The sequence below is a fragment of the Rhinatrema bivittatum genome, chromosome 7, assembly GCF_901001135.1.
Source record: "Rhinatrema bivittatum chromosome 7, aRhiBiv1.1, whole genome shotgun sequence".
NCBI classification, from domain to species: Eukaryota; Metazoa; Chordata; class Amphibia; order Gymnophiona; family Rhinatrematidae; genus Rhinatrema; species Rhinatrema bivittatum.
Genome location: NC_042621.1, coordinates 288,352,486 through 288,378,137, shown reverse-complemented (window position 1 = coordinate 288,378,137; position 25,652 = coordinate 288,352,486). Strand labels below are relative to the sequence as shown.

The 25,652-nt window shown below is 44.4% G+C and overlaps 1 protein-coding gene across 1 annotated transcript in view; it reads right to left on the bottom strand.

The window, feature by feature from the left end:
• Window positions 1-25,652, bottom strand: part of RBM20 (RNA binding motif protein 20) — a 272,827-nt gene that overhangs the window by 63,225 nt on the left and 183,950 nt on the right. Inside the window, 1 exon segment of the mRNA XM_029610357.1 lies at window positions 21,310-21,407. Within this exon segment, the coding sequence (XP_029466217.1) occupies window positions 21,310-21,407 (98 nt within the window).

The following is a 25,652-nucleotide window of genomic DNA, read 5'->3' as shown; positions in this document are numbered from 1 at the left end:
CTCCCTGTTGTATGAGTGGAAGCATGGTTCCTAATGATAACATCCTGAATTTCTCTTTTCTGAGAAATTTGTTGAGATTTCTGAGATCTAGGATGGGACGTAGGCCTCCGGTTTTCTTTGGAATGAGGAAATACCGGGAATAGAATCCTCTTCCCTTCTGAGTGCCTGGTACGGGTTCTATCGCATTTGCCTTCAGAAGGGCAGATAATTCTACTTGTAATTGAGGATCGTTGTCCAGATAGGAGTGTTTTGGTGGTAACTCCTGAGGTGGGGATGTGAAATCTAGTTGGTAACCTTGACGAACTATTGATAAGACCCACTGATCTGTTGTAATGTTTTCCCATTGTGAGTAAAATTGGGAAATTCTTCCCCCAACCGGTAACTGTGGATGAGGGTTGGGTAGTTGGCAGTGTTCTCTGGGACAGCTTTCAAAAACCAGAGGTTGAAGTTGTCTGAGGCGGTGGCTGAGGTCGTGCGGCCCTTTGCTGTCGCTGTTGAGGACGCTGTTGGGGTCTCGCAGGTCTTGGCCTAGAGTTCTGCGGATAATATCTCCTTGGTCTATAGTATGGACGCTTTGTGTCCCTACGGGGCAGTCTCCGTGGAGGATGGACTGATGTGTCATGTGACAAAGTGGAGAGCTGTTTCAAAGTCTCAGAGTGATCTCTAAGTTGTGCAACAGCGTCTTGCACTTTTGTGCCGAACAAATTGTCACCCTGACAGGGCAAATCCACCAACTTGTCTTGAACTTCTGGGCGCAAGTCCGAAGCCTTTAGCCAGGCCCATCTTCTTGCAGATATTCCAGATGCTGCAGTCCTAGCAGAGGTTTCAAAGGCGTCGTATGCTGCACGAACCTCATGCTTTCCAGCATCAAAGCCCTTTTGGATAATCTGTTGAGCTGCCTCTTGTTGTGTTTGAGGCAGTGAGGGTAAGAATTCTTCCATCTGTTTCCATAAATTCCTTTGGTGCTGCGTCATGTACAATTGGTAAGCAGCAATTTTGGAATTTAGCATAGCCCCTTGGTAAATCTTCCTGCCAATAAGGTCTAAAAACCTGTTATCCTTTCCAGGAGGAATAGAGGCATGGGTTTTAGATCTTCGTGACTTCTTCTGTGCAGATTCCACCACTAGGGAGTTGTGAGGAAGCTGGGTCTTGTCGAATCCTGGTGCAGCTTGGACTAAGTAAGTAGAGTCCACTCTTCTGTTGACTCCTGGTGTTGTGCAAGGGTGTTCCCAGATTCTTTGCTGGAGTTGCAGCAACACCTCATGCACTGGGATAGCCAAATTGTGTTTTGGGGGATCTACGAACTGTAGAATTTCCAGAGTCTGTTGTCTTTCGTCCTTTTCTGCTTGTAGTTGAAAAGGAATAGATTCTGACATTTCTTGGATAAATGCAGAGAAGGATAAATCCTCAGGAGGAGATTGTTTCTTTGCCTGAGGGGGAGTATGATCCGAAAGGAAATCCTCCGAAGAATGTTCAGATTGTGTATCTGACCAGGTATCCGATATTGCCTGGTATGTATGAGAGGTTTGTACCCTAGATGGGGACATCCCTGATGTGCCCTGTAAGGGATCTTGAGGGTCAGGTGAAGTGTCACTTACTTCCCTTTCTCTTTCTGTGTCTGCTTCTTCCTCAGGCCCCACTGGCAAAGATGCCAAGAGATCTTGGTATCTCTTCGTGAGGATTTCATGTAATTTCTTTTCCGAAGAGATGTCAGTGACAGATCTGGAAGTGTGTTTGGACTTCCCTGGTGCCTTTTTTGAAGAAGGAGTTAAACTATGTACAGGAGCTTCCGTTGAAGCTATTGTATAGTGAGGTGTCACCGTGGAAGTTGCTGGTATGGACACAGGAAGTAATGAAGGAATTGGCCTAGGAATCCATGATGATACGGAGGCCATCGATGCCATAGACGGCTGCGGCTGAATCGATGATGGGGCTATCGAAAAAGTAGCCCGTGACATCTCTGAGCAGCCTGAGAATTTTTCTTGTACCGATGGTAGGGATATCGGCATCGTCATCGAGGTCGATGGAAGTATGGCCATGGAAATGGATGTTGGCATCGACATCGGCATCGTCATCGTTCCCGATGGCGTCATCGAATCTGTAGTCGGTATCGACTGGTCCTTCGGCATCGGCCCGATGGCCGGCATCGACGGCAAGGTCGGCATCGACTCGGAGGTCGGCATCGGCGATGACGCCGGCATATTCTCTTTGAAAGCATCCGTGACAATCTGCTTGATTAAAGCTGTTAGGGTCGGATACTGATGTCGATGGCAGCGGTTCTGTCACGATGGTCGATGACTTTTTTTCGTTTTTTAGGCACTGGTTCCTCTGGCGGTGGAAGTAGAGGAACTGTATGATGTGTACGGTGCTTATGCGGACGAATTTCATATGCCGATTTTGCGGACGAGGTAGATGGGGTTGGCGAAGAGGCGTCCCCCGATCCCTCGATGTGGCGTTTGGTTATTAGTAACTTTTTGTAACGCCGGCCGGCGAAGATTTAGAGGAAGTTATCGGTGATGGCGGTTGTTTGAATTTTAAAAAGTTGGGCCATCTTTTCGTGTCTCAACTTCCTACCTTTCGCCGTCATCTCTTGGCACTGGGTACAGGCAGCGATGTCATGGTCCTTTCCCAGGCAGCGAACGCACTCGATGTGCGGGTCTGTTATTGACATAGTCCGGTTGCAGGCCGGACATTTTTTGAACCCTGTAGTTCTGTCAGTCGACATCCGTCGATCGTACGATGATTTTTTTAAGGAAAAAATTCTATAATGTTTGTCACCAGCCGGTGACAAACCGAATGAGACCCGGTAAGGCGAAAAATTTTTAAATATTTTGTAAGTGTGAGGAAATCACAGGCTCCTAATGAAAAACGCGATGCAGTCAGCAGCGCGGAAAAAATAAGACTGGAGTGAGACCCCTGTGGCAGGGAATATCATGGCATGCCGGGCATGCTCAGTAGCCTCAGGCAGCCAAATCAAAAGCTTCTAGAAACTTGCCAGAAGTTTTTCCCGCTTAAGGGCTCCGTGAATGACGTCACCCATATGTGAGGACTAGCATCCTGCTTGTCCTGGGATAATGGGGATTATCCTTGGAGGAAGGGGAAGGTGGGAGAGTGAGATAGAAAGAATGTAAATTAGTATGAGGGGTATGGAAGAGAAAAAGCTGATATGCATTCCCTCCCCCAACAGCGAATCAACGGCATTCTCAGACAGGCTGATGTAATAAGATGCATGCATAAAAACGGGCGCTCAAGCACATCCACATCCCCTGGGTGCCTGATGCAATATTTAAATGAGAAAGAAAATGGAGCAGCGTACAAAAAGGGTGCGCTAAGGAGAAATGTGCATTTCTGGTGCTCAAACGTTTATTGAATTGGGCGCATGGACATCTAAAATGTGCATTTCTAACAAAAATGCATTGTTTACATGAAATAACAGAAATCTGCAATGCGTGTTGTTTACCAAAAGGAAAGCAATCACCCACGATTTTTTAAGGGTTTCTTTAGCTAATCATCTTGATCCACTCCACTACTCCCTATATACATTCTTTTATTTTTTGTTTTTACCCAAATAACTACTAATTTCTCTAAACAATCCTACCCTAGAAGGGACACATTTATCGACCAAATGTTTTATATTTCTCCTGAGCCCTTGACTACGAGGAAACTTTACTCCACCTCTAAGTTGGAGTTAATTTTCCGGCATTAAAAAAATGCACGATGGGTGCCCAGCCTTTGGGCACATTTTCCTGCATCAGGCAATAATAGTTAATGTTTTAATTTTCATGGAATTTAAATGTGATGGGCGCTATCTGGTATGCGTTTGTTAGGATACGTGTTTTAGACACACTAATCTCCTTGCTGCATCGGACACTATTATTGCGTGCTCAAAACACATGCCCAACTGCAAGTAAAACTGTTCGCTAGGCCGGGTGCACCTTATTGCATTGGCCTATCGGTGACCATAATACAAAAGTTCTTAGTTATGCTTTAAAGAGCCAATATCTTGTGGTATTTTAAGGATCCAGGAGCATGGTTTGAGAAATGGGTCCACTTAGATTTATGGCCCAAAAGCCATCTCAAAGAACCAAGTTTTTAGTAGTTTTCTGAACTTTAGGAAATTTGGGCTAATCTGGATCGTAAAGCATTCCAAAGGGTTTGATGAAACAAGAGCTTTTGATACCCACATAGGAGGCTTGTGAACAAAATGAGAAGCTTCGGAGTGAGCGCCAAGGTGGTGGCTTCGATTACAAACTGGTTGACTGATATGAAACACAATATAATGGTAAATAAAACCTACTTTGAAGAAAGAGTCATGTTAAGTGGCGTGCCACAGGGATTGGTATTGGGACTGGTTCTGTTCAATATCTCTGTGAGCGACATTGCAGAAGGGATAGAAGGTAAAATTTGTCTATTTGCAGATGATCCCAAGATCTGCAACAGAGTGGACATGTCTGAAGGAGTAGAGAGAATGAAAAGTGATTTATGAAAGCTTGAAGACTGGTCGAAGATTTGGCAGCTGGGATTCAATGCAAAGAAGTGTAGAGTCATGCATCTCCAAAAGAGCTCTATGAGATGGGGGAGAAAGGTGGGATCTTGGGATGATAGTGTCTGGCAATCTGAAGATGGTGAAGCAATGTGACGAGGTGATAGCTAAAGCCAAAAGAATGCTGGGCTGCACAGAGAGAGGAATAATCAGTAAGAAAATAGAGGCAGTGATGCCCTAGTACAGTTCCTTTGCGAGGCCTCACCTGGAGTACTGTGTTCAGTTCTGGAGCCCTTATCTCAAAAGGGATAAAGACAGGATGGAGATGGTCCAGAAAAGAGCTACAAAAATTGTGTGGGGTTGGTATCAGAAAACCTATGAGAAGACTGAAGGATCTGAATATGTATACCCTGGAAAAAAGGAGACGCAGGGGTGATATGATACAGACCTTCAGATACCTGAAAAGTTTTAATGATGTACAAACATCAAACCTTTTCCACTGGAAAGAAATCAGTAGAACTAGAAACTCCAGTTTGGATGTTTCAGAACCAACATCAGAAAACATTTCTTCACAGAGAGAGAGTGGTGGATGCCTCAAATGCCTCAAGTGGTGGATGCCTCAAATTCCGAAGGAGGTGGTGAAAACCAAAACAGTGAACAAATTCAAAAAGGCATGGGATAAATACCGTCAATCCCTAAAGGCTAAAAGATGGAAATGAAGAAAAGAATGCATGGGAGTAACTTGCTGGTGCGGTGTTTACTACCCTAAACCAATAAGCCTGATACTTTGAGGCAACTCAAACATTGTTCTCTTTTTCAATGGCAAGGTATTTCGGGGAATTGGATTCAGACGGCAACCAAACAGAGCCCCAACATTTACAGTCTGGGAAACTGATAAGCATGGGGTAACCTACATAGCGCAGCAGATACTACCATAAGCTTACTGGGCAGACTGGATGTATCATTTGATTCTTTTCTGCTGTTATCTCTAAATTTCTATGTAAGAGAAGGTTCTCTGTCTGGTGACATGAAGCACCGTTCTTTAGACGTAGGCACTCATCGATGGGCCAGGATTATGGGGATCAGGAGGGCACACATGGGATGAGCCAGCAACACATTCATTTAAAGCCTTGAAGGCCAGAACCAAGATTTTGAATTGGGTCCAGTAGAGTATCAGGAGCTAGTGTAGAGCATGTAGACTAGGAGACATCCTTTCAAATGTATGTGCATTCAGCTTCAATCGAGAAGCAGAATTCTGTATGAGTTGCAGATGCAGGCTGAGGTTTTGGGTTTGGTTTTTTTTATTCCAACATACTGCATGTTGCAGTGATCCAGATGGGAGATCATACAGGTCTGGATGACTGTGGTGAATGCAGGGCCATAAAAAAAAAAAAAGGCAAAAAGTTAAAGAAAGCTGATTTTGAAACTGTCAATGGTGAGCTTGGAGTCCAGCACAATTTCCAGATTGTGAACTTGACTGCTGAAAGGAAGAGCTGTTCCTTTGAGGACTGCATTAGAGTTCAAAGAATACATCTGACTTTCGTGGATTTAACCTCCCTTTTGTAGATTTATTTTGTTGTAGCCAATCAGATGATTTTTCCCAGGAATCTGTTCAAGTTTGCTATCATTTTCTCAGAGTTTGGGTCAAGCAGGACCAGTAGCTGAATGTTTTCAGCATAAAAGTAGTAAATGATACTACTACTACTTCTTATCATTTTTATAGTGCTACTTGATGTACATGGTGCTCTACAAAAACATGAGACCGTCCCGGCTCAGTAGAGCTTATATTGTAATTAAGACAAGGCAAAATTAGGAATTTCATTTATTAAGAAAATGATAAAATCAAAGCTGGAAGCAAGATAATCAGGGATTAAGATTTAAAAGCAGCCTCAGAAAGGTGGCATATTTTTTTTAGACTGGATTTGAGTAAGGCTAGAGAGGAAGCATGATGCACCAACTCAGGAAGTCTATTCCAAGCATGTGGTATAGCAAGGTGGAAAGCACAGAGTCAGAAGTTGGCCGTAGAGGAGAAGGGCACAGGTAAGAATGATCTGCCTGATGAACGGAGTTTATGAAGTGGTGTGTAGAGAAAGATAAGAAAGGAGAGATTGTGAGGAGCTACAAAGTAAAAGCTCTTGTAGATGAGTAAGAGGAGCTTGAATTGTATGTGGAAATGGATGGACTTGTGAAGAGGGGTTATATGGGTGTCATGACTGAAGTTTGGATAGATTATGGTGGAGACAGATGGTTCACAGGGAGACATAAGAGGAGCAGGGTACAGTAGTCTAACCAGGAAGTGATGAGAGAGTGAATAAGTGTACAATTCTGGTCGCCGCATCTCAAAAAATATATAGTTGCGATGGAGAAGGTACAGAGAAGGGCAACCAAAATGATAAAGGGGATGGAACAGCTCCCCTATGAGGAAAGGCTGAAGAGGTTAGGGCTGTTCAGCTTGGAGAAGAGACGGCTAAGGGGAGATATGATAGAGGTGTTTAAAATCATGAGAGGTCTAGAACGGTTAATGTGAATTAGTTACCTGTATTTTCTGTTTCAGATAATAGACTAGGGGGCACTCCATGAAGTTAGCATGTGGCACATTTAAAACTAATTGGAGAAAGTTCTTTTTCACTCAACGCACAATTAAACTTGGAATTTGTTGCCAGAGGATGTGGTTAGTGCAGTTAGTGTAGCTGTGTTTAAAAAAGGATTGGATAAGTTCTTTGAGGAGAAGTCCATTACCTACTATTAATTAAGTTGACTTAGAAAATAGTCACTGCTATTACTAGCAACAGTAACATGGAATAGATTTAGTTTTTGGGTACTTGCCAGGTTCTTATGGCCTGAATTGGCCACTGTTGGAAACAGGATGCTGGGCTTGATGGACCCTTGGTCTGACCCAGTATGGCATGTTCTTATGTTCTTATGTAAGGGTTTTTATACTGCGTTCAGAAAGGAAGGGCTGAATTTTGGTGAACTTAGAAAGAAACAACACATTTTAGCAGCGTTTTGGATATGTGTAGAAAAGGAGAGAGAGAGAAGTCGAAGATGACCGCAAAGTTATGGGATGAAGGGGACTGGAAAGATGACAATGTTATTGTTAGGGAGTCTATAAGAAAGTCCCTCAGACCACCTCAAAAGACCAGGCACAGCTGTCTCGCCCAGTCTTCCTTAAGATCCAGACCCTGCAAGGTATCCTGGGTGAAGGGAGGAGCTCCTCACCAGTGTACAAGAACTCAGGGCCTAGAAGGGTTAGAGAGGCCATTCTATGCAAAGACCTGCTATGTGTGATGTCTGTGGGCTTCCTAAGCTTAAGGTGAGTTGCATTTGTTTGTTTGATTTTTCTTTCACTGTAAATAAATTGCACATAAAGGAAACAGCCAGAGTCTGCCTCCTTATTTATTCCTCTTCAGGCTGTTTCCCAAAGCTGCTATTGCCAAGTCAACAGTTATCCATAGAAATGGGGATGGGTGAGAAGAGTGATCTGGTAGTCTCTGATGATATTATCTAGGAGTGCTTATGTATACATTAAACAGAGTTGGCAATAGGATAGAACCTTGAGGCTTTCCACAGAAAGGAAAGTGAGGGCGGGATGATGCTGAGGCCAGTAGTAACACAGTAACATAGTAATGAAGGCAGATAAAGACCAAATGGTTTATTCAGTCTGCCCAGCAAATTGCTTATGGTGGTTATTGCTGCTCCATGCTTTCTTGGCTGCTGCTGCACACTGCGCAGAAGATTTCAATGTATTATCAACAATGCCTAGATCATTTTCCTAATGTGGAACCTTTCACTGTGTAGCTATAATTTGGGTTATTCTTCCCTAACTGCATTACTCTGCACTTGTACACGTTCAGGCCGATGCAATAAGGTGCACGTAAAGAACGTCCATCCAAACTGGGCACACATTTTTTAACATGTGCACATCCACCTCTCTTGGTCACCTGATATTTATTTATTTATTTATTTAAATTCTTTTAATATACCGATGCTCAAGACGATGTCTTTTCGTACCGGTTTACAATGGAACTAGGGGAAACCAATTAACAACTATAAAGAAGGTAAAGTTACATTAAACAGGGAGCATAAACATGGACTTAGGAAGAAAGGAAAGATTTCAAACTATATATGATATAATATGTAAATGAGCTGTCATGCTAAAACGGACGCCCTAGAGATAAACTGTGTGTCCCTAGCACAACCATTGCCTCAGGCGCCCAAGAGACGTGGCTGTGCGCTGGTTAGGAAAATGGGTGCTCAATTTACGGCCTGGAGTGTGTATATTGTGGGTGTATACTGTGTGCTCTGAAATTTTATTTTTACTTCAAGACTTTTTTTTTGCATGATACTGCTTTCTGTGGTTCTTCCTACTTAGTATCGCAACTATACTAAGAAGGAGGAATCACAGAAAAACAGTTTTTTGTTTTTAAATTGAGCCCTTGATGTGCGGGAAGATTTTATGCCTGCTCCAGGGCTGGCGTAGATGTTTACAGGTTAAAAAGTGGGCCTCAGGCACACGGAGATTTTTTGCATTGTGGGGTACTAGCACTTACATGTGATGAGCACTATTAGCTACATCTTTGTTTAGATGTGCGTTTTGGAAGCGCTGATCCTCTTATTGCATCTGGGGTAATGGACACGCGTCCAACCACTTGTTAAGATGTGCGCTAGGCTGGGCGCACTTTATTTCATCGACCCCATTAAATTTCTTTTGCCATTTGCATGCCAGTCTCCCAGTTTTGCAAGGTGCTCCTGCAATTTTTCAACATCTTCTTGTGACTTAACAACTTTGAATAATTTTGTGTCATCGGCAAATTTGATCCCCTCACTCACTCCCATTTCCATGTCGTTTATAAATATTTATTTATTTATTTAAAATTTTTATATACCGACATTCATCCAAGATATCATATCGATTCACATTGTAACATAAACAGGCGCCAGGCATGGCGCTTTACATTGAACGATTAAAACATGTAAACAGGGTATTAACAGAGGGTGGGAGATATCATGGGAAAGTTTGCGCTAAATAATAAACAATAAAGCAAATGTTGCTTACCTGATGTAACAGGTGTTCTCACAGGACAGCAGGATGTTAGTCCTCACAAATGGGTGACATCGAGGATGGAGCCCACCACGGAAAACTTCTGTCAAAGTTTAATAGAACTTTGACTGGCCCCTACTGGGCATGCCCAGCAAGGCACTGACCCTGCAGCCAGCAGGGGTCTCCCTTCAGTCTGATTTTCAAAGCTACAGGCAGTGCCTAAAAAAGTAAAAACTAAAACGAACCCAACACCGCGGGGTGGCGGGCGGGTTTCGTGAGGACTAACATCCTGCTGTCCTGTGAGAACACCTGTTACATCAGGTAAGCAACATTTGCTTTCTCACAGGACAAGCAGGATGGTTGTCCTCACAAATGGGTGAGTACCGAGCTGAGGATGTCCTGGCTTGCACCAAATGCACCCAACGACGTGCAACAGGCACAACAACTGGGGTGGAATTTGGGAAAGGGCATCCGCACCCTACTGGGAAGGTGGAAGGGTGTTGGTACATCATGTTGGAAAAAGGTTACGCAAGACAGATTGGCCGAAGATGGAGTCCTGTCTTCCAGCTTTGTCCAAACAATAGTGGGCTGCAAAGGTATGGAGAGAACTCCAGGTTGCAGCCCTGCAGATGTCAGGAAGCGGCACCGATCGAAGGTGTGCTACTGAAGTCGCCATGGCCCTCACAGAGTGTGCTTTTACACGGTCTTGAAAAGGAATGCCAGCTTGCTGATAGCAAAAAGAAATGCAGTCCGCCAACCAGGAGGAAAGAGCCTGCTTACCCACAGGTTGTCCTAACTTGTTAGGATGGAAAGAGACGAATAATTGAGTGCTCTTCCTGTGAGAAACTGTACGGTCTAGGTAAAAAGCTAGAGCCCGTTTACAGTCTAGGGTATGCAGGGTCTGCTCTCCAGAGTTGGAGTGGGGCCTGGGAAAAAAGATAGGTAGTACGATAGATTGATTGATATGAAACTCCGAAACTACCTTAGGTAAAAATTTAGGGTGAGTGCGGAGTACCGCCCGGTCCTGCAGGAGCTTAGTGTAAGGCGGATAGGTAACTAGGGCCTGTAATTCACTAATCCTGCGAGCTGAAGTAACAGCCAAAAGGAATAACACTTTCCAAGTGAGATATTTAAAGTCACAGGAGTGGAGAGGTTCGAAAGGAGGTTTCATTAGACGACCAAGAACCAGGTTAAGGTCCCAGGATGGGGCCGGAGGGCGTAAAGGTGGCTTCAAATGGAGCAAGCCTTTAAGAAAGCGTGTTACCAGGGGTTGTACTGAAATAGGATTACCCCCAATACCCTTATGGAAGGCGGCTACCGCACTGACATGCATTCTGATAGAAGAGGTTTTAAGACCGGATTCAGAGAGATGCCATAAATAGTCCAAGAATTTGGAGATTGGACAGGAAAGGGGATCAAGGGACTGAGAAGTGCACCATGATGTGTACCTTTTCCATTTGTATGAATAAGACTTTCTTGTGGAAGGCTTTCGTGAAGCTATCAGGACCCGAGAAACGGAATCTGAAAGGTTAAATGGTTGAAGGACTAACCTTTCAACATCCATGCCGTCAGGGACAAGGCTTGGAGGTTGGGATGGAGGAGGCATCCGTCGTTTTGAGTGAGCAGATGCGGGTCCCTTCCCAGAGGAATGTGCCTGTGGATGGAGAGATCCTGGAGTATTGGAAACCATACTTGGCGTGGCCAGTAAGGTGCTATCAGGATCATGGTTCCTCCGTCCTGGCGTAGCTTCACGAGAGTCTTTGACACAAGAGGAAGTGGAGGGAATGCATAGAGCAGACCGGTTGTCCACTTGAGGGAGAATGCATCCCTCGGCCGAGAGTGCTGGCTCTGAATGAGAGAGCAGTAATCGTCCACTTTGTGGTTCTGAGGGGACGCAAAGAGGTCTATGCGGGGAAAACCCCACTTTCGAAACAGAGAGGTCGCTACGAGAGGGTGGAGTGACCACTCGTGTGGTTGGAAGACACGGCTCAGCTGGTCTGCCAATACATTGTCTACTCCCGGCAGGTAAGTGGCCCTGAGGTACATAGAGTGGGAGAGGGCTTCCGCCCAGATCTGCACAGCTTCCTGACACAGAAGGAAGGAGCCTGTGCCTCCCTGCTTGTTTATGTACCACATGGCCACTTGGTTGTCCGTCTGGATTAAGATTATCTGATGAAATAGATGATCTTTGAAAGTTCGGAGCGCATAGCGGATTGCTCGAAGTTCCAGGAAATTGATCTGGTGTTCGGCTTCCTCTTTGGACCATAACCCTTGGGTTTGGAAGTCGTCCACATGGGCTCCCCAACCGATGTGAGAAGCGTCGGTGGTTAGGATTACTTGCGGATCCGGTGGAAGAAAAGGTAAGCCCTGAAAGGAGGTTGACCTGAGTCGTCCACCAGGTTAAGGATAGGCGCAGCGCTTGTGTGACTGTGACTATTCTAGGACAGAGGCTGAAAAGCTTGAATCCATTGGTGTCGTAGAGTCCATTGTGTTACTCTCATGGCTAGTCGGGTCATGGGAGTGACTTGAACCGAGGATGCCATGTGTCCTAGGAGAATGAGGAACTGGCGAGCCGTGGCAGTGTTCTGAGACTGGAGCTGGCGAGCCAGGGATATTAGGGTGTGGACCCTCTGAAGAGGAAGGTAAGCCTTTGCCTGTAAGGTGTCCAAGTCTGCCCCAATGAAGGATAAGGTTTGAGACGGGACTAAGCAAGATTTCTCGTAATTGACAAGAAACCCTAAGGAAAGGAGTGTTTGAATTGTCAATTTTAGGGAGGATTGAGCTATCTGTTGGGTGGAGGCCCTGATTAGCCAATCGTCCAGGTAGGGGTAGACGTGGACACCTTCCTTCCTTAGGAATGCTGCTACCACTACGAGACATTTGGTAAAGACTCGTGGGGCAGAAGCCAGACCGAAAGGTAGGACACGGTATTGATAATGGTCGTGGCCTACTAGAAACCGCAGATATTTGCGATGGGATTGTGTGATCGCAATGTGGGTATAAGCGTCCTTGAGGTCGAGAGAGCACAGCCAATCCCCCTTTTGCAACAGAGGGAGCAAGGCGCCCAGGGTTACCATCTTGAACTTCTCTTTTTGCAGATACTTGTTGAGGGCCCGAAGGTCCAGAATTGGACGTAACCCCCCTGATTTCTTTGGTATTAGGAAGTATCTGGAATAGAATCCTTTCCCTTGTTGACAAGGAGGGACGGGTTCTATAGCATTTGATTGTAGAAGAAGGGATACTTCTTGATGTAATTGAGTCAAATGGCTGGTTAGACTCCATGCCTGAAGGGGCGGGGAGTCTGGCGGAAGTGTTATGAAGTTGAGGTGGTAACCCTGTGCGATAATTGCTAGCACCCACTGATCTGAGGTAATCTGTTTCCAACGGGGTAAGAAGTGGTACAGCCGACCTCCCACAGGGATGTGTGGAAGAGGGAGTTGGCATGTGCTCAATACAGGGAAGTCAAAGGCCCGCCGCAGGCCCAGGAGGTGGGGCTACAGTAGGTCTTTGCTTTCTCGGCTGACGAGGCTGAGGCCTGTTAGAGGACCGTGCAGGACGAGCCCTAGTTGACGGAGGGTAATAGCGGCGTGGTCGAAAGAACGACTTCTTAGAGTCCTTCTTTTGCGGTTGCTTGGAGGTCACCTCAGGTGGGACAGATGAGAGTTGTTTCAACGTCTCATGGTGGTCTTTTAACTCCGCCACAATCTGTTGAATTTGCTCTCCAAACAAATTGTCGCCTAAGCAGGGCAAATCAGCAAGACTATCTTGGACCTCTGGGCGAAGGTTGGATGACTTTAACCAAGCCCAACGTCTGGCTGAGATGGCTGTGGCTGAAACCTTCGTGGAAGCATCGAAAATGTCGTAGGCAGTCCTAATCTCGTGCTTCCCTGCCTCAAATCCCTTGTGAATAAGGGCTTGAAGCTGCGGTTGGTATTGGTCCGGCAACGTGTCAGCATAGTCTTGCATCTGCTTAAGGATGGCTCTGTTGTATTGAGTCATGTAAAGTTGATATGAAGCTATGCGTGAAATCAACATAGCTCCATGATACACTTTCCGTCCCACACTATCCAGGAATTTGTTGTCCCTGGTAGGTGGGGTAGAAGAGTGCGGCTTAAGACGCTTGGCCTTCTTCTGCGCGGACTCAACCACAACAGAGCGATGATCCAGTTGAGGTTTTTGGAAACCTGGTGCTGACTGGACAAGGTATGTGGAGTCAGCTTTCTTGTTAACTGGTGACACCGATGAAGGAGATTCCCAGTTTTTCTTGAGCAGATCCAAAAACACCTGGTGTATAGGGATGGAAGCGATGATTTTTGGAGCATCCAGAAATTGAAGTAGTTCCATCATCTGGTGTCTGTCATCAGCTTCAGATTGTAGTTGAAAAGGTACAACTTCTGACATCTCTTTCACAAAATTAATGAAAGATAGATCCTCAGGAGGAGATCTTTTTCTACTCTCTGTAGGAGATGGTGGCGAAGGCAAATCTGTGTCAGAAGAGGTATCATCATCATCACCCCAGGTATCGTAGGGATCATGTGGGGCTTGTAGTCCTGATGGACCTGGCTGAGGCTCTGAAGGCATCGATGGAAACCGAGGTGGAATCGGTGCGGTAGGTGGAACCAGAAATGGCATCGATGGCTTCGGTGCTGCCGATGGAATCGGTGCCTGGCGCGGAATCGATGGAGCCGAAGGATAAATCGGTGGAGATATACCAGAAGGTACCGATGGAACTACCCCGGAAGGGGGAATTCGAAACGGTGTTTCTCCTGCCGATGAGAAACCAGTCGGAGACGGTGGTGTTGTCGATGGCACTGGAATCACCGATGGAAGGGCCGTCATGAGTGCCTCCATGCGGCTCAGTAGCGGTGCTAGCGCTTGTATCAACGGCTCGGTGGTCGGTTCTCTCCTCGGTGGCGAAGCCGGTGCCGGCGTCGGTGCCGGGGGCGGCACTGGAACCGGTGCCGGAGACGGTACCGATGGAGGTTGTAATTTCTTCATCGCTTTCTCGATGGCCTCCTGGACCAGCCGGTCCAGTTCTGCCCGGAGACCAGGGGTAACCATACCCAGCTCGACGGGAGAGGGAGGCTGAGGCAGGGCCGGAGGGACCACCGTAACCGGTGGGATCACGGCCCCCACACCCCGAGAGGGTGAGGGTTTCCTCGATGCCGGCGAACGAGACGTGGAGGGCGTCCGGTCTGTTTGCGGCTTCTTCGCCGGTGGCTCGGCTTGAGCAGAGGTCGATGGCTGTGGATCCTCGACAGGCCGAGACTTGTGCAGTCGATGGCGGTGCTTTTCCTTTCGATCCCCTCGCCCATCCGGGGAAGGGACGGGAGTCGACGGCCGAGAAGCGATCGATGGCGGACGGTCACCGGAGGGTTGACGATGATGGTACAACTTCGACGGTGCCGGTTCCGATGACGTCGATGCTATCGATGGCATTGGGGTTGGTGCATGGAAGAGGAGCCCCATCTTCTCCATCCTGGCTTTGCGACCCTTGGGTGTCATTAAGGCACATTTGGTGCAAGTCAGGACATCATGCTCACTACCCAAACACATTACACAAACCCTGTGGGGGTCTGTGATGGACATAGTCCGGGTACAATCCGGACAACGACGGAATCCCGTTGCCATGGCTGGAAGCCAAAATTTAGGCTGGGGATCGGTAAGTGCCAACAGGCCTCGAGGGCCAAATTCGACGGCAGTCGATGGAAGAAGGCAAAAAACTTACCGGGTTCCGTAAGATGACTAAAAGATTTGTCGAAGGGAGACCCATGAGGGGCAAATTTTCTTAGGAAATTAATTTCCAAATTCCTGTCAGGAACGTGGTTAGAGAGCTCCTTTCACCGCGTGGCAACTGCTGCGCGGAAAAAAGAAGACTGAAGGGAGACCCCTGCTGGCTGCAGGGTCAGTGCCTTGCTGGGCATGCCCAGTAGGGGCCAGTCAAAGTTCTATTAAACTTTGACAGAAGTTTTCCGTGGTGGGCTCCATCCTCGATGTCACCCATTTGTGAGGACAACCATCCTGCTTGTCCTGTGAGAATAATAAATATGTTAAAAAGCAGTGTTAAAAACAATAATAAAAAAATAAATGTTAAAAAAAATAATAAAAAAATAATGTTTTTTTAATATGTTAAAATAATATGTTAAAATAATATGTTAAAAAAATAATATGTTAAAAACAATAATAATAAATATGTTAAAAAGCAGTGGTCTACTTTGGCAGTCCACACTCCCCTTCAGGAAATGCAGTTCAGATTTTTGCACAGGTCTTGTATAGCTTCTGCGCAAGCGGGCAGCTATGGGAACTTAGGCAACGGTTGTTGCCCCAAATGTGGGGACGTAAACAATAAGCTTGGACACCAGTTTTGGACTTGTCCAGTTATCTATGCCTTTTGGCAATGGGCACATAAATACTTGCACTCCCTAACCACCACTTCCTTTGCGTTTACAATGAATGTCTTGTTATAAGATGACACTCGGGGTATTGTTTTTTTCCAGTAAATATGAACAATGGTGTTGTAGATTACTGATCTTGCTCGCCAAGAAATGGATTCTGCAAAAATGGATTCTCTCAGACCCACCCCACACTCACACAATTTCGCAACTTGATTCACCATACCTGTGTACTTGATAAATATGTAGACAAAATTGAATGGTACAAAAAAAAGAGAGATTTTGTCAAACGGGATATATACCTTCAGTCACTTTTGCCTTTGGCTCGAAGCCCATTGCTCAATGATTTACCTATTGCTCAATTGTGGCCTCTTGTATATTTTTGTATTTTCTCAGGATCACTCAGAATGGGACGGGGGAGGGGGTGGTGGTTGCAGTTTCACACCTTTCAGACATATTGGTCTCCATGGTGTATGTCGCCCGAGCGGTTGAAGAACCACCTCCGCTGGGCAATGAGAGAATGTAGTATTATACCTGTCCATGTGGATGACCGATTTTTGTTGTACATTGCTTTGCATGATGTCAAATGTAAGTTTGTTTAGGGCATAATGGCAAAATGACTGTTTTCTGGTTTTGTTCAATATTTGTTCCAATTTACTAAAATAAAGCATATAAAAAAGAAAAAAGGCAGTGGTCCAAGAACAAGATCCCTGGGTCACTTCACTATTCACCTTTCTCCACAGAGAAAATGTACTGTTTACCCCCCCCCCCCCTCTCTGTTTTCTATCTTTTATCCAGTTCCCAATCCATAGTTGCCTTATCCCATGACTTTTTAATTTCCTAAGAAGTGTCTTATGAGGGACCTTGTCAAATACTTTCTGGAAATACAGATCCATTATATCAACTAGCTCTCCATTATCCACATGTTCATTTATGCCCTCTAAACAATGTAGCAGATTGGCGAGGCAAGACTTCCCTTGGTTAAATCCAGGTTGGCTTTATCCCATTAAATTATACTATTTATATGTTCAGTAATTTTGCTCTTTATGATTGTGCCAGGCAATGTGGTAGAAACTGACATCAGATTCACTGGTCTGTATTTCCCTGGATCACCCCTGGAGCCCTTTTCAAAAACTGGCATTACATTGGCAACCCTCCAGTCTTCAGGTACCATAGATGATTTTAACAATAGTTTACAAATTATTAATAGCAGGTCCACAATTTCATTTTTCAGTTCTTTCTGCAGTCTGGGATATACACCATCCAATCCAGGTGAATTGCTACTCTTTAGTTTGTCAATTTGCTCTATTACATTTTCCAGGTACAATGAGATCTGTTTCAGTACCTCTGAATCATCACCTCTAAATATGATTTCTGGCACAGGTATCTCTCTTACACCTTCCTCAGTGAAGACCGAAGCAAATAATTCATTTAGGCCTGGATTTTCTAAGGTCACAGACCTTAGAGAATCCGGCAGTAACAGGGGGGCGGGACTGCGAAAGCCGGCAACAATCGCACCTCCGTGGTGCTATTGCTGCCGGCTTTTGCACCCAATAGCGCCATTGTAAAAGGTGGTGCTATTGGGCGTGCAACTGGCAGCGAAAATGGTTCTTACCTTTTCGCCGCCAGCAAAGTTTCCGCTGTGTCCGCCCTGACAACGCCCCAACTCCTCCTCTTCCAGGGCCGACTCAGCTCCGACTCCGCCCCGATCTAGCTATTGCACGCGAAAAGTCCCTTTTCGCGCACAATACGCTACGAAAATGATCTCTGTTATGGCCTTGTCATTCTTAAGTACCCTTTTTACTCCATCATCTAATGGTCCAACTGACTCCCTTGCAGGCTTTTCACTTTGAATGTACCTGGCAAAGTTTTTATTATGAGTTTTCAAAAACAATAATGTATTTCTTTTAATTTTTACATTTTATGTATTTCTTAATTTTTTTCAGTCTACCCCCCAAATCACAGATTACACATTCATCGACCGTGTGACATGATTTCTGAAATATACTTTTATTATGTAAATAAACAAAACAAAGTTTAAATTTAAAAATATAGGGGCAATTTTCAAAACTGTATGCTTTTTGGGAGCATGGACCCCTTTTCAACCTCCAAAATTTTTGTGGACCCCCACATGCTTTCTTTTCAATTTACCTGCAGCTATATGCCATATATAGAAAAGTTATTAGTGTAATAACAAATATATAATTATAAGCATACCAGGCTTATTCATAATATATAATACATTAAATAATGCTTACTGATATAAATGGAATACATATAATTGCAAAGCACAGCAGTAAATGTGCAAGAATGTACTTATATTCAATAACTTGCATAGTGAAATTACAGGCAGGCACACAGCTGGATCTGAAGCAACTGGAGGGAATGGACTGGTGGAGAGAGAAAGAGATAGAGACTGACCAGGATCGACTGGTGGAAAGAGAGAGACTGAAGAAAGAGTAATGGAAGGAAAGAGAGTGAGAGACTGGTGAAGGGAGAGAGGCTGGTAGAAATGTACTAACAGAGAGAGACAAACAAGTGGGGATGGACTGATGAAGGGAGATAGACTGGTGGAAGGAGGCAGAGGGAGGGGATGGTGAAGAGGGAGATGAGAGAGACTGGTGGAGACGGACTGTGGAGAGGAGAGAGACTTGCAGGATGGACAGGTGGAGGAAAAGAGGGGGTCTGGTTGGGATGGACCGTGAAGAAGAGACAGAGATTGAGAGACTGGTGGGGAAGGGGGAAGGACGGATGTTTGAGATACAGCCGCATCACTAAAAGGAGTTGTAGAGAGAGGTTTGGTGCACATATCCCTTCCCAACTCCCCCATCCCCAACATGATTATTATTATTATTATTATTTTAAAGAAAATAATCTGTGACAGGGAAACTGCCCTGTTAGTTCAATCTTGGTGGGTGTCCAATGGATCTCTCCAAACCTGCCCGTTACCAAATTCCGTGCATGCAGAGATAGGACACCTCCATTATTTTGCACCATTGTCACAAAGTGCTAGGCATGTATGTCAGTGGCATCTCTAGACTGAAGAACCTTCTAAATAGCAAAGAAACTCTCTGACCAGTTTCAACCATCTAAGAAAACTACCACCAAAATTATTTAAGTGTATTAATCAATAAAAATTCTTCTATATAGGAGTGGGCCAGAATCCCAATATAAAACCTACACTTCAAGTTCTACAGTACACCCTACATTCACTGAAACTCCCCCAACAAAGGGTGCAGAGCAGAACAAGGGTACTTCCCCTTACCATTCACCATAAAAAAATAATAATCAAATTCTGGTGGCACCTCATTAACGACAACAAACTCCCTCCACTACCAGGAACATTGTATAATTAAAAAATGTACTTGGGACCTATAGGAACCCTGCTCTACCATAACACCCTAACTGGCAGATTTTAAAACAGTAACAATCCTACCTATGAAAAGGCAATACTGCAAATATTACAACAGGCCCTAAACACCAAAACACCTCCTGTTAGGAAAACTGAACAAGTCCAGCTGCTGTAGGTCCCCTATATAGAAATTACATGTCACACATGCAAAACAGACAGACCCTTGCCAAATACAAAATAAAGAGACCATAAAGTATAAATACAAATGCGCAGACAAAAACTGAACTGGAAACCGCAGTGCAGCAATGGAAAAACAAAAACATTGCTTTCCTCATAAAACATCAAACAATACAATCACAAAATATACAATATCAATAATAATAAAACCATATTAATAAAAAGTATATTTAAAAACAACTGATATACATAGAGTATCCAATAATTAAATTATTTTTACATTTCCCAAACACCAATAAAGTATTTCAACACATCAAATAATAGCCAACAATTAAAACTAATAAGGATTAAAAAATTCATCATTCTCCATACTTGAATTCCAGTCGCCTGGAGATTGCTGTGGATTAGGAGGGGGGCACATAATCTTTTTCCTCTCTCTCATACACATGTATATATACGTTCATTCTCACACACACACATGCTCTCATTCATTCTCACTCATATACATATGGTCCCTCTCTCACGCACACATGCTCAAACACAAATGTTCCTTCTCAAACACACAAGCTCTCAGAGACACACATGCTCTCTCTTTCTCATATTCACATGCTTTCACAGGTACACATGCTCTCTCCATACAGACATACTTTCACAGACACACAAGCTCTCTCTCATACACACATGCTTTCATAGACATGCTCTCTCACACACGCTCTCACCGACACATATGCTCTCTCTCATACATACATGCTTTCACAGATACAAATGCTCTCTCTCTCATACACACAGGCTTTCACACCCTCACTCGGGCTTTTCTTCTTTATTTTCTGGAATCTGTGGGGTCCCGTGGCTGCCTCCTATCTCATGCTGCCAGCTGGTTGAGATGCGGTGATGGCAGCCCCGTGGCATTTATCAGTGTTCAGCTGCTGGCTGGGTGCGTCGATGGCCTGTTGAGCCTCCTCCCATCTTCAACTGCCAGCAGCCTGTCAAGCTTTCTTCCAACTTCAGCCACTGGCAGGATGGGTGCACTGGTAGCCTGTCAGGCTTCATTCCATCTTCAGCCGCCGGCAGGATGGGTGCGCCAGCAGCCTGTCAGGCCTCATTCCATCTTCAGCCGTCGGCGAGATGGCTGCGATGGTGGCCTGTTGGGCCTCCTTCCATCTTCAGCCCCCAGTGGGACGGCTGTGCCTGTAGCCATGCTGCCTCCATCTTCTTTGGCTGGGGTGCACCGGTGGCCTATCAAGCCTCTTTTTTTCACAGCATGGGCTTTCTTCTCTGCACACTTCCCGCGGACCTCCTGCTGTGGTCTGGCGGACCCCTAGGGGTCTGCCAACCACAGGTTAGGAACCACTGTTTTAGTTCAAAATGTGCAGGTACTTTTACCCACAGGTTTTGCACCAGTTCTCAAAAGGAAAGTATGAGCAGAGTTTCCCTTTGAACCATGCATAGTATTAGTATTTTTAGAGCAATTTTCAAAAGCCCTTTTAGCCAGATAAATTATTTACCCAAATAAATGACTTTTGAAAACTGTTCTCCCTACATCTAATTTTGTGTTGCTGCAGGCATATTCTGGAAGGGGTGGTGGTAGGATTCATCATGATTATTGTTTAAATTATCAAAATCTCAACTGGGTGGGGGTAGACTATGGGGTGGGCTTGAAAGTTAATGGGGGGAAGAAGGGGCACAAGGCTGAAGGTTCTTTCTAGGATGCTTTATACTTTTGCACTGGCCCTGTACTGACTGACAAGATCAAGCAGGCCTTTGGTTTGCACCAATGCAGAAACTCTGTCAGCACCAAACACAAAGCTACACAAAATTCAGGACAGTGCAAGCCTTTGCTGAATCATCCCCCCGAATGACTCACCTTTGCTCCAGCAACAGAAGAAAACATAGGACTAGAATGCGGGAAGGTCCTTGTTGGAGCAGAAGATTCATATGATGGACCAATATCTGATGGATAATCTAAATTGATTAAGCGTAAAAATGAATAAATACTCTGTAACAAACTATTTTTGTTTACAAGCTGCATATACCAAATTAAGACTGTAGGACTTTGTTCAGATAAATCTTGTAGGGCTTGATTCACCTCAAAAATTTCTGGAAGGAAGATATTTCTTGGCATGAATGAATAAAAATGATCACTTGCTATGCATAAATAAAACCCCATGACTTAAGAGGCCCTGCATGCCTCAGAAAAATCATATGAATACTCTTTATGTTGCCTTTTCAGAACTGTCTTGCTACAGCTGTGTAACACATTATTAGCTTCCAAACAGTTCTTATTATCCCCTAAAGAGTAGCACTGTCCATCAAGAAAACATAGAAATAGAGAATACGGGGTCAATTTTGAAAAGGTTTAACCAATTAAGTTTGGGAGTTTGCCAGTTAAATCTTTACTTTTAAAAATTTTCCAATTGCTAACCAGGAAACTTTACCTTCCTAGCTTCACAAGGCAAATTTGGCCTGTTAAAAATGAGGTGGCACCAGGAGCGTTCCTGGGCAGCCGGCTAGCGCTGATTTTCACTGCTAACTGGCTAAGTTTAGCCTAGTAACCCAGGTCACATAAATAGCAGGCTAACATCTAGCTGGTCAAATTCTGACTGGCAAGATTTAGGAGAATTTTCAAATAAAAATCTAGTTGGCTCAGTTCAACTGAAAAATTACCTAAAGATAACCAATTAAAATTAACTACCGGTAGTTATCTTTGAAAATTAACCTGACTGCAAATAAGGAAAGCAAATACCATATTTCAGGAGTCCACAACCTTGAAGCATTATTCTTCACTAAATCCATCCTAGGGCAGAATGCACTGATATACTTATACTGCACAATACTGATCTGGCAGAGGAAGGGTAGGGGAGCCAGGGAAACACCTGGCCATCTAGAATCACACATGTGCACTTGAATATTTAATTAAATTTATAGTTATGATAGTTAAGATATGTATATATGTATTTATTTAAAATATTTTTAGCCAGAGTTCAGGGCAGGGAACAAAGTAACATATATAATCATGAATGATTGAAAACCACCAATACAAATGAAGAGTTCAAAACAAGCATAATCATAATACAGCATTAAATTAAAAATAATAGGACAAACATAACATCTAAATAAAAAAGCACCATTACATTCGAGGGTTACGAATATAAGACCAATGTTCAAAGTATTCCACTAATTCAAATGCCTCTTGTTTTCAATGCTTTCTTGAATGTTTTTCTCTCTCTCTAATATTCCTTATTTGGAGAGGCAGAGTATTCCATAAAGTGGGGCCTGCAATCATAAAAGCCCTGTCACAGGTTGCAGCCAGATGTGCCTCTCTAAGGGATGGAATAATTAATAGATTCTGATTAGAGGACCACAGCAATCATACAGGAGGCATAGATTCTTAGAGTAGAAGTAATCCATGGAGTGTTCACATTCTTTAATAAATTAAAAATGATAATAGCAATTATATTTTTAATGCATTGCTGTACCAGAAGCCAATGCAGCTTCTGTAAAGTTGGAGTGACATATTCCCAAGGGCTTAAATCTGTTAGAATTTGTGAGGCTACATTCTGAATTAATTGAAGCAGAGGCAGTGTGTTCGCAGGAAGATCTACAAAGAGAGCATTGCAGTAATCTATCCCTGATAAGACTAATGATTGTAAAACGGTGTGAAAGTTAGATGGTTTGAGAAGTGGTTTTAAGTAACGTTAACATCTGTAGCTTTGCAAATAAGGATCTAATAACTATTTTAATATGTTGTGGCATAGATAGGACAGAGTCAATGATTACTCCTAAACTGCGAATGGATTGGGAGATTGTTAAATCTTATCCATCAAAAGAAAAAGTTGCCATTGGCAGTTCATACATTGACAGCTCTTCCTTCCAATCCATATAACCTGATGACCAATTAACTGCATAAACTAGTGTGTATTTTCTAAGATTACAATTATTGATTCCTTCCTGCTTTACAAGTAAACAAGCTACGGGACCATATCAACACAAGAAATCAAAAGCAGAGTTGCTTACCTGTAATAGGTGTTCTCCAAGTATGTATAAATAAATAAATAAATAAATAAATAAATACCCTGTTTCCCCGAAAATAAGACATCCCCCGAAAATAAGACCTAGTAGAGGTTTTGCTGAATTGCTAAATATAAGACCTCCCCTGAAAGTAAGACCTAGCAAAGTTTTTATTTGGGAGCATGCCCGTCGCACAGAACACCAGAGCATGCAGCTGTGATTTTTTTACCCTGCAGGATTCACAGTTAGTTGTCATCACAAACCAGCATAACCAGACAACTATTCAGAATATAATAAATGTTCATTTTTTTGTTCAACAATATATGTGAATTCTTCTTCATGGAAAAATAAGACATCCCCTGAAAATAAGGCCTAGTGCATCTTTGGTAGCAAAAATTAATATAAGACACTGTCTTATTTTCGGGGAAACACGGTAGGTGTTCTCCAAGGACAGCAGGATATTAGTCCTCACATGTGGGTGACTTCATCAGATGAAGTCCAGCACAGAAAACTTTTGTCAAAGTTTCTAGAAACTTTGACTGACACACTGAGCATGCCCAGCTTGCCACTATCCAGTTGGCCATGCGGGGTCCCTCTTCAGTCTTATAACACAGAGTTCACGAAAATAAAATATCAAACTGAAAGAAACCCAACTCTACGGGGTGGCAGGTGGGTTTTGTGAGGACTAACATCCTGCTGTCCTTGGAGAACACCTGTTACAGGTAAGCAACTCTGCTTTCTGCAAGGACAAGCAGGATGGTAGTCCTCACAAATGGGTGAATATGTAGCTATAGGCTGCTCCCAACAGAAGCAGCCTTTAACAGGTGCAAATGTGCACAACAAATAGAGCTGCCAAAACCTGGGGAGCAAGCCTGCACCCAAAGAAAGGGCCCAAGGTAAGAAGAGTTGGGTTTTTAAGGCTGAAATAGATTACGGAGGACCTACTGACTGAAATGACTGTCACGTCATCCATCTTTGTCCAGACAATAATGAGAGGCAAATGTGTGGCGTGAACTCCAAGTCGCCGCCTTGCATATCTCATGCATGGGTACCGCACGCAAGCGAGCCACTGAAACTGACATGGTTCGGACCGAATGAGCCTTGATGAGGCCCTCAAGTTGCAGTCCCGCTTGTGCATAGCAGAAAGAAATACAGCCTGCTAGCCAATGAGATAAGGTCTGTTTGGACACTGCGACTCCCAACCTTTTCCTGTGAAAGGAGACAAAGAGTAGAGTGGACTTGCGGTGAGGTGCTGTTCATTCCAGGTAAAAAGCCAGGGCCCTTTTACAATTCAGAGTGTGTAGAGCACACTCACCCTGGTGAGTATGCAGTCTTGGAAAAAAGGTAGGCAAGACAATGGATTGGTTGAGATGGAATTCCATGACCACCTTTGGAAGGAACTTCGGGTGTGTACGTAAGACCACCTTATCATGACAAAATGTTGTATAATGTGGATATGACACTAAAGCCTGAAGCTCACTGCCCCTGCGCACTGAGGTGACTGCTACCAAGAAGGAGACCTTCCATGATAGGTACTTCAGATTGCAAGACAGTGCCCTCATGAGATGGCCCAAGACTACACTGAGGTCCCAAGAGACTGCTGGGGGCCACGTCAGAGGCTTAAGCTGCAGTAAGCCCCGCATGAAACGCCCTACAAGTGGATGGGTAGAAATGGAGGCCCCATCCATCCCCTGATGATATGCCCCAAAGGCACTGAGATGAACCCTTACCGAAGTGGTCTTCAAGCTAGTCTCGGAGAGGTTGACTCGGTAGTCCAAAAGATTTGGTGTGGAACATGAAAACAGGTTCAAATCGTGCCCTTCACACCAAACTGAGAACCTCTTCCACTCAAGACTAAGTCCTCCTTGTGGAAGGCTTCCTGGACTCTAACAGAACCCGAGACATGCCGTCCGAAAGGCCTAGGATTTGTATGGTCACCCGGTCAACCTCCAAGCCATGAGGGATAAGGCTCGGAGGTTGGGGTGGCGCAGCCTGCCCTGATCCTGCATGATCAGGTCTGGGGCAGTCCCCAGCCAGATTAGAGGGTGGGAGGCCAGTTCTCGCAGAAACGGTAACCAAATCTGGCACGACCAAAAAGGAACAATCAGGATCATGGTGCTTCGATCCTGTTGGAGTTTTTGAAATGTCCTCGAGACCAGTGGCGGGGAGGATAAGATACAGGAGGCCAGTGCCCCAGTG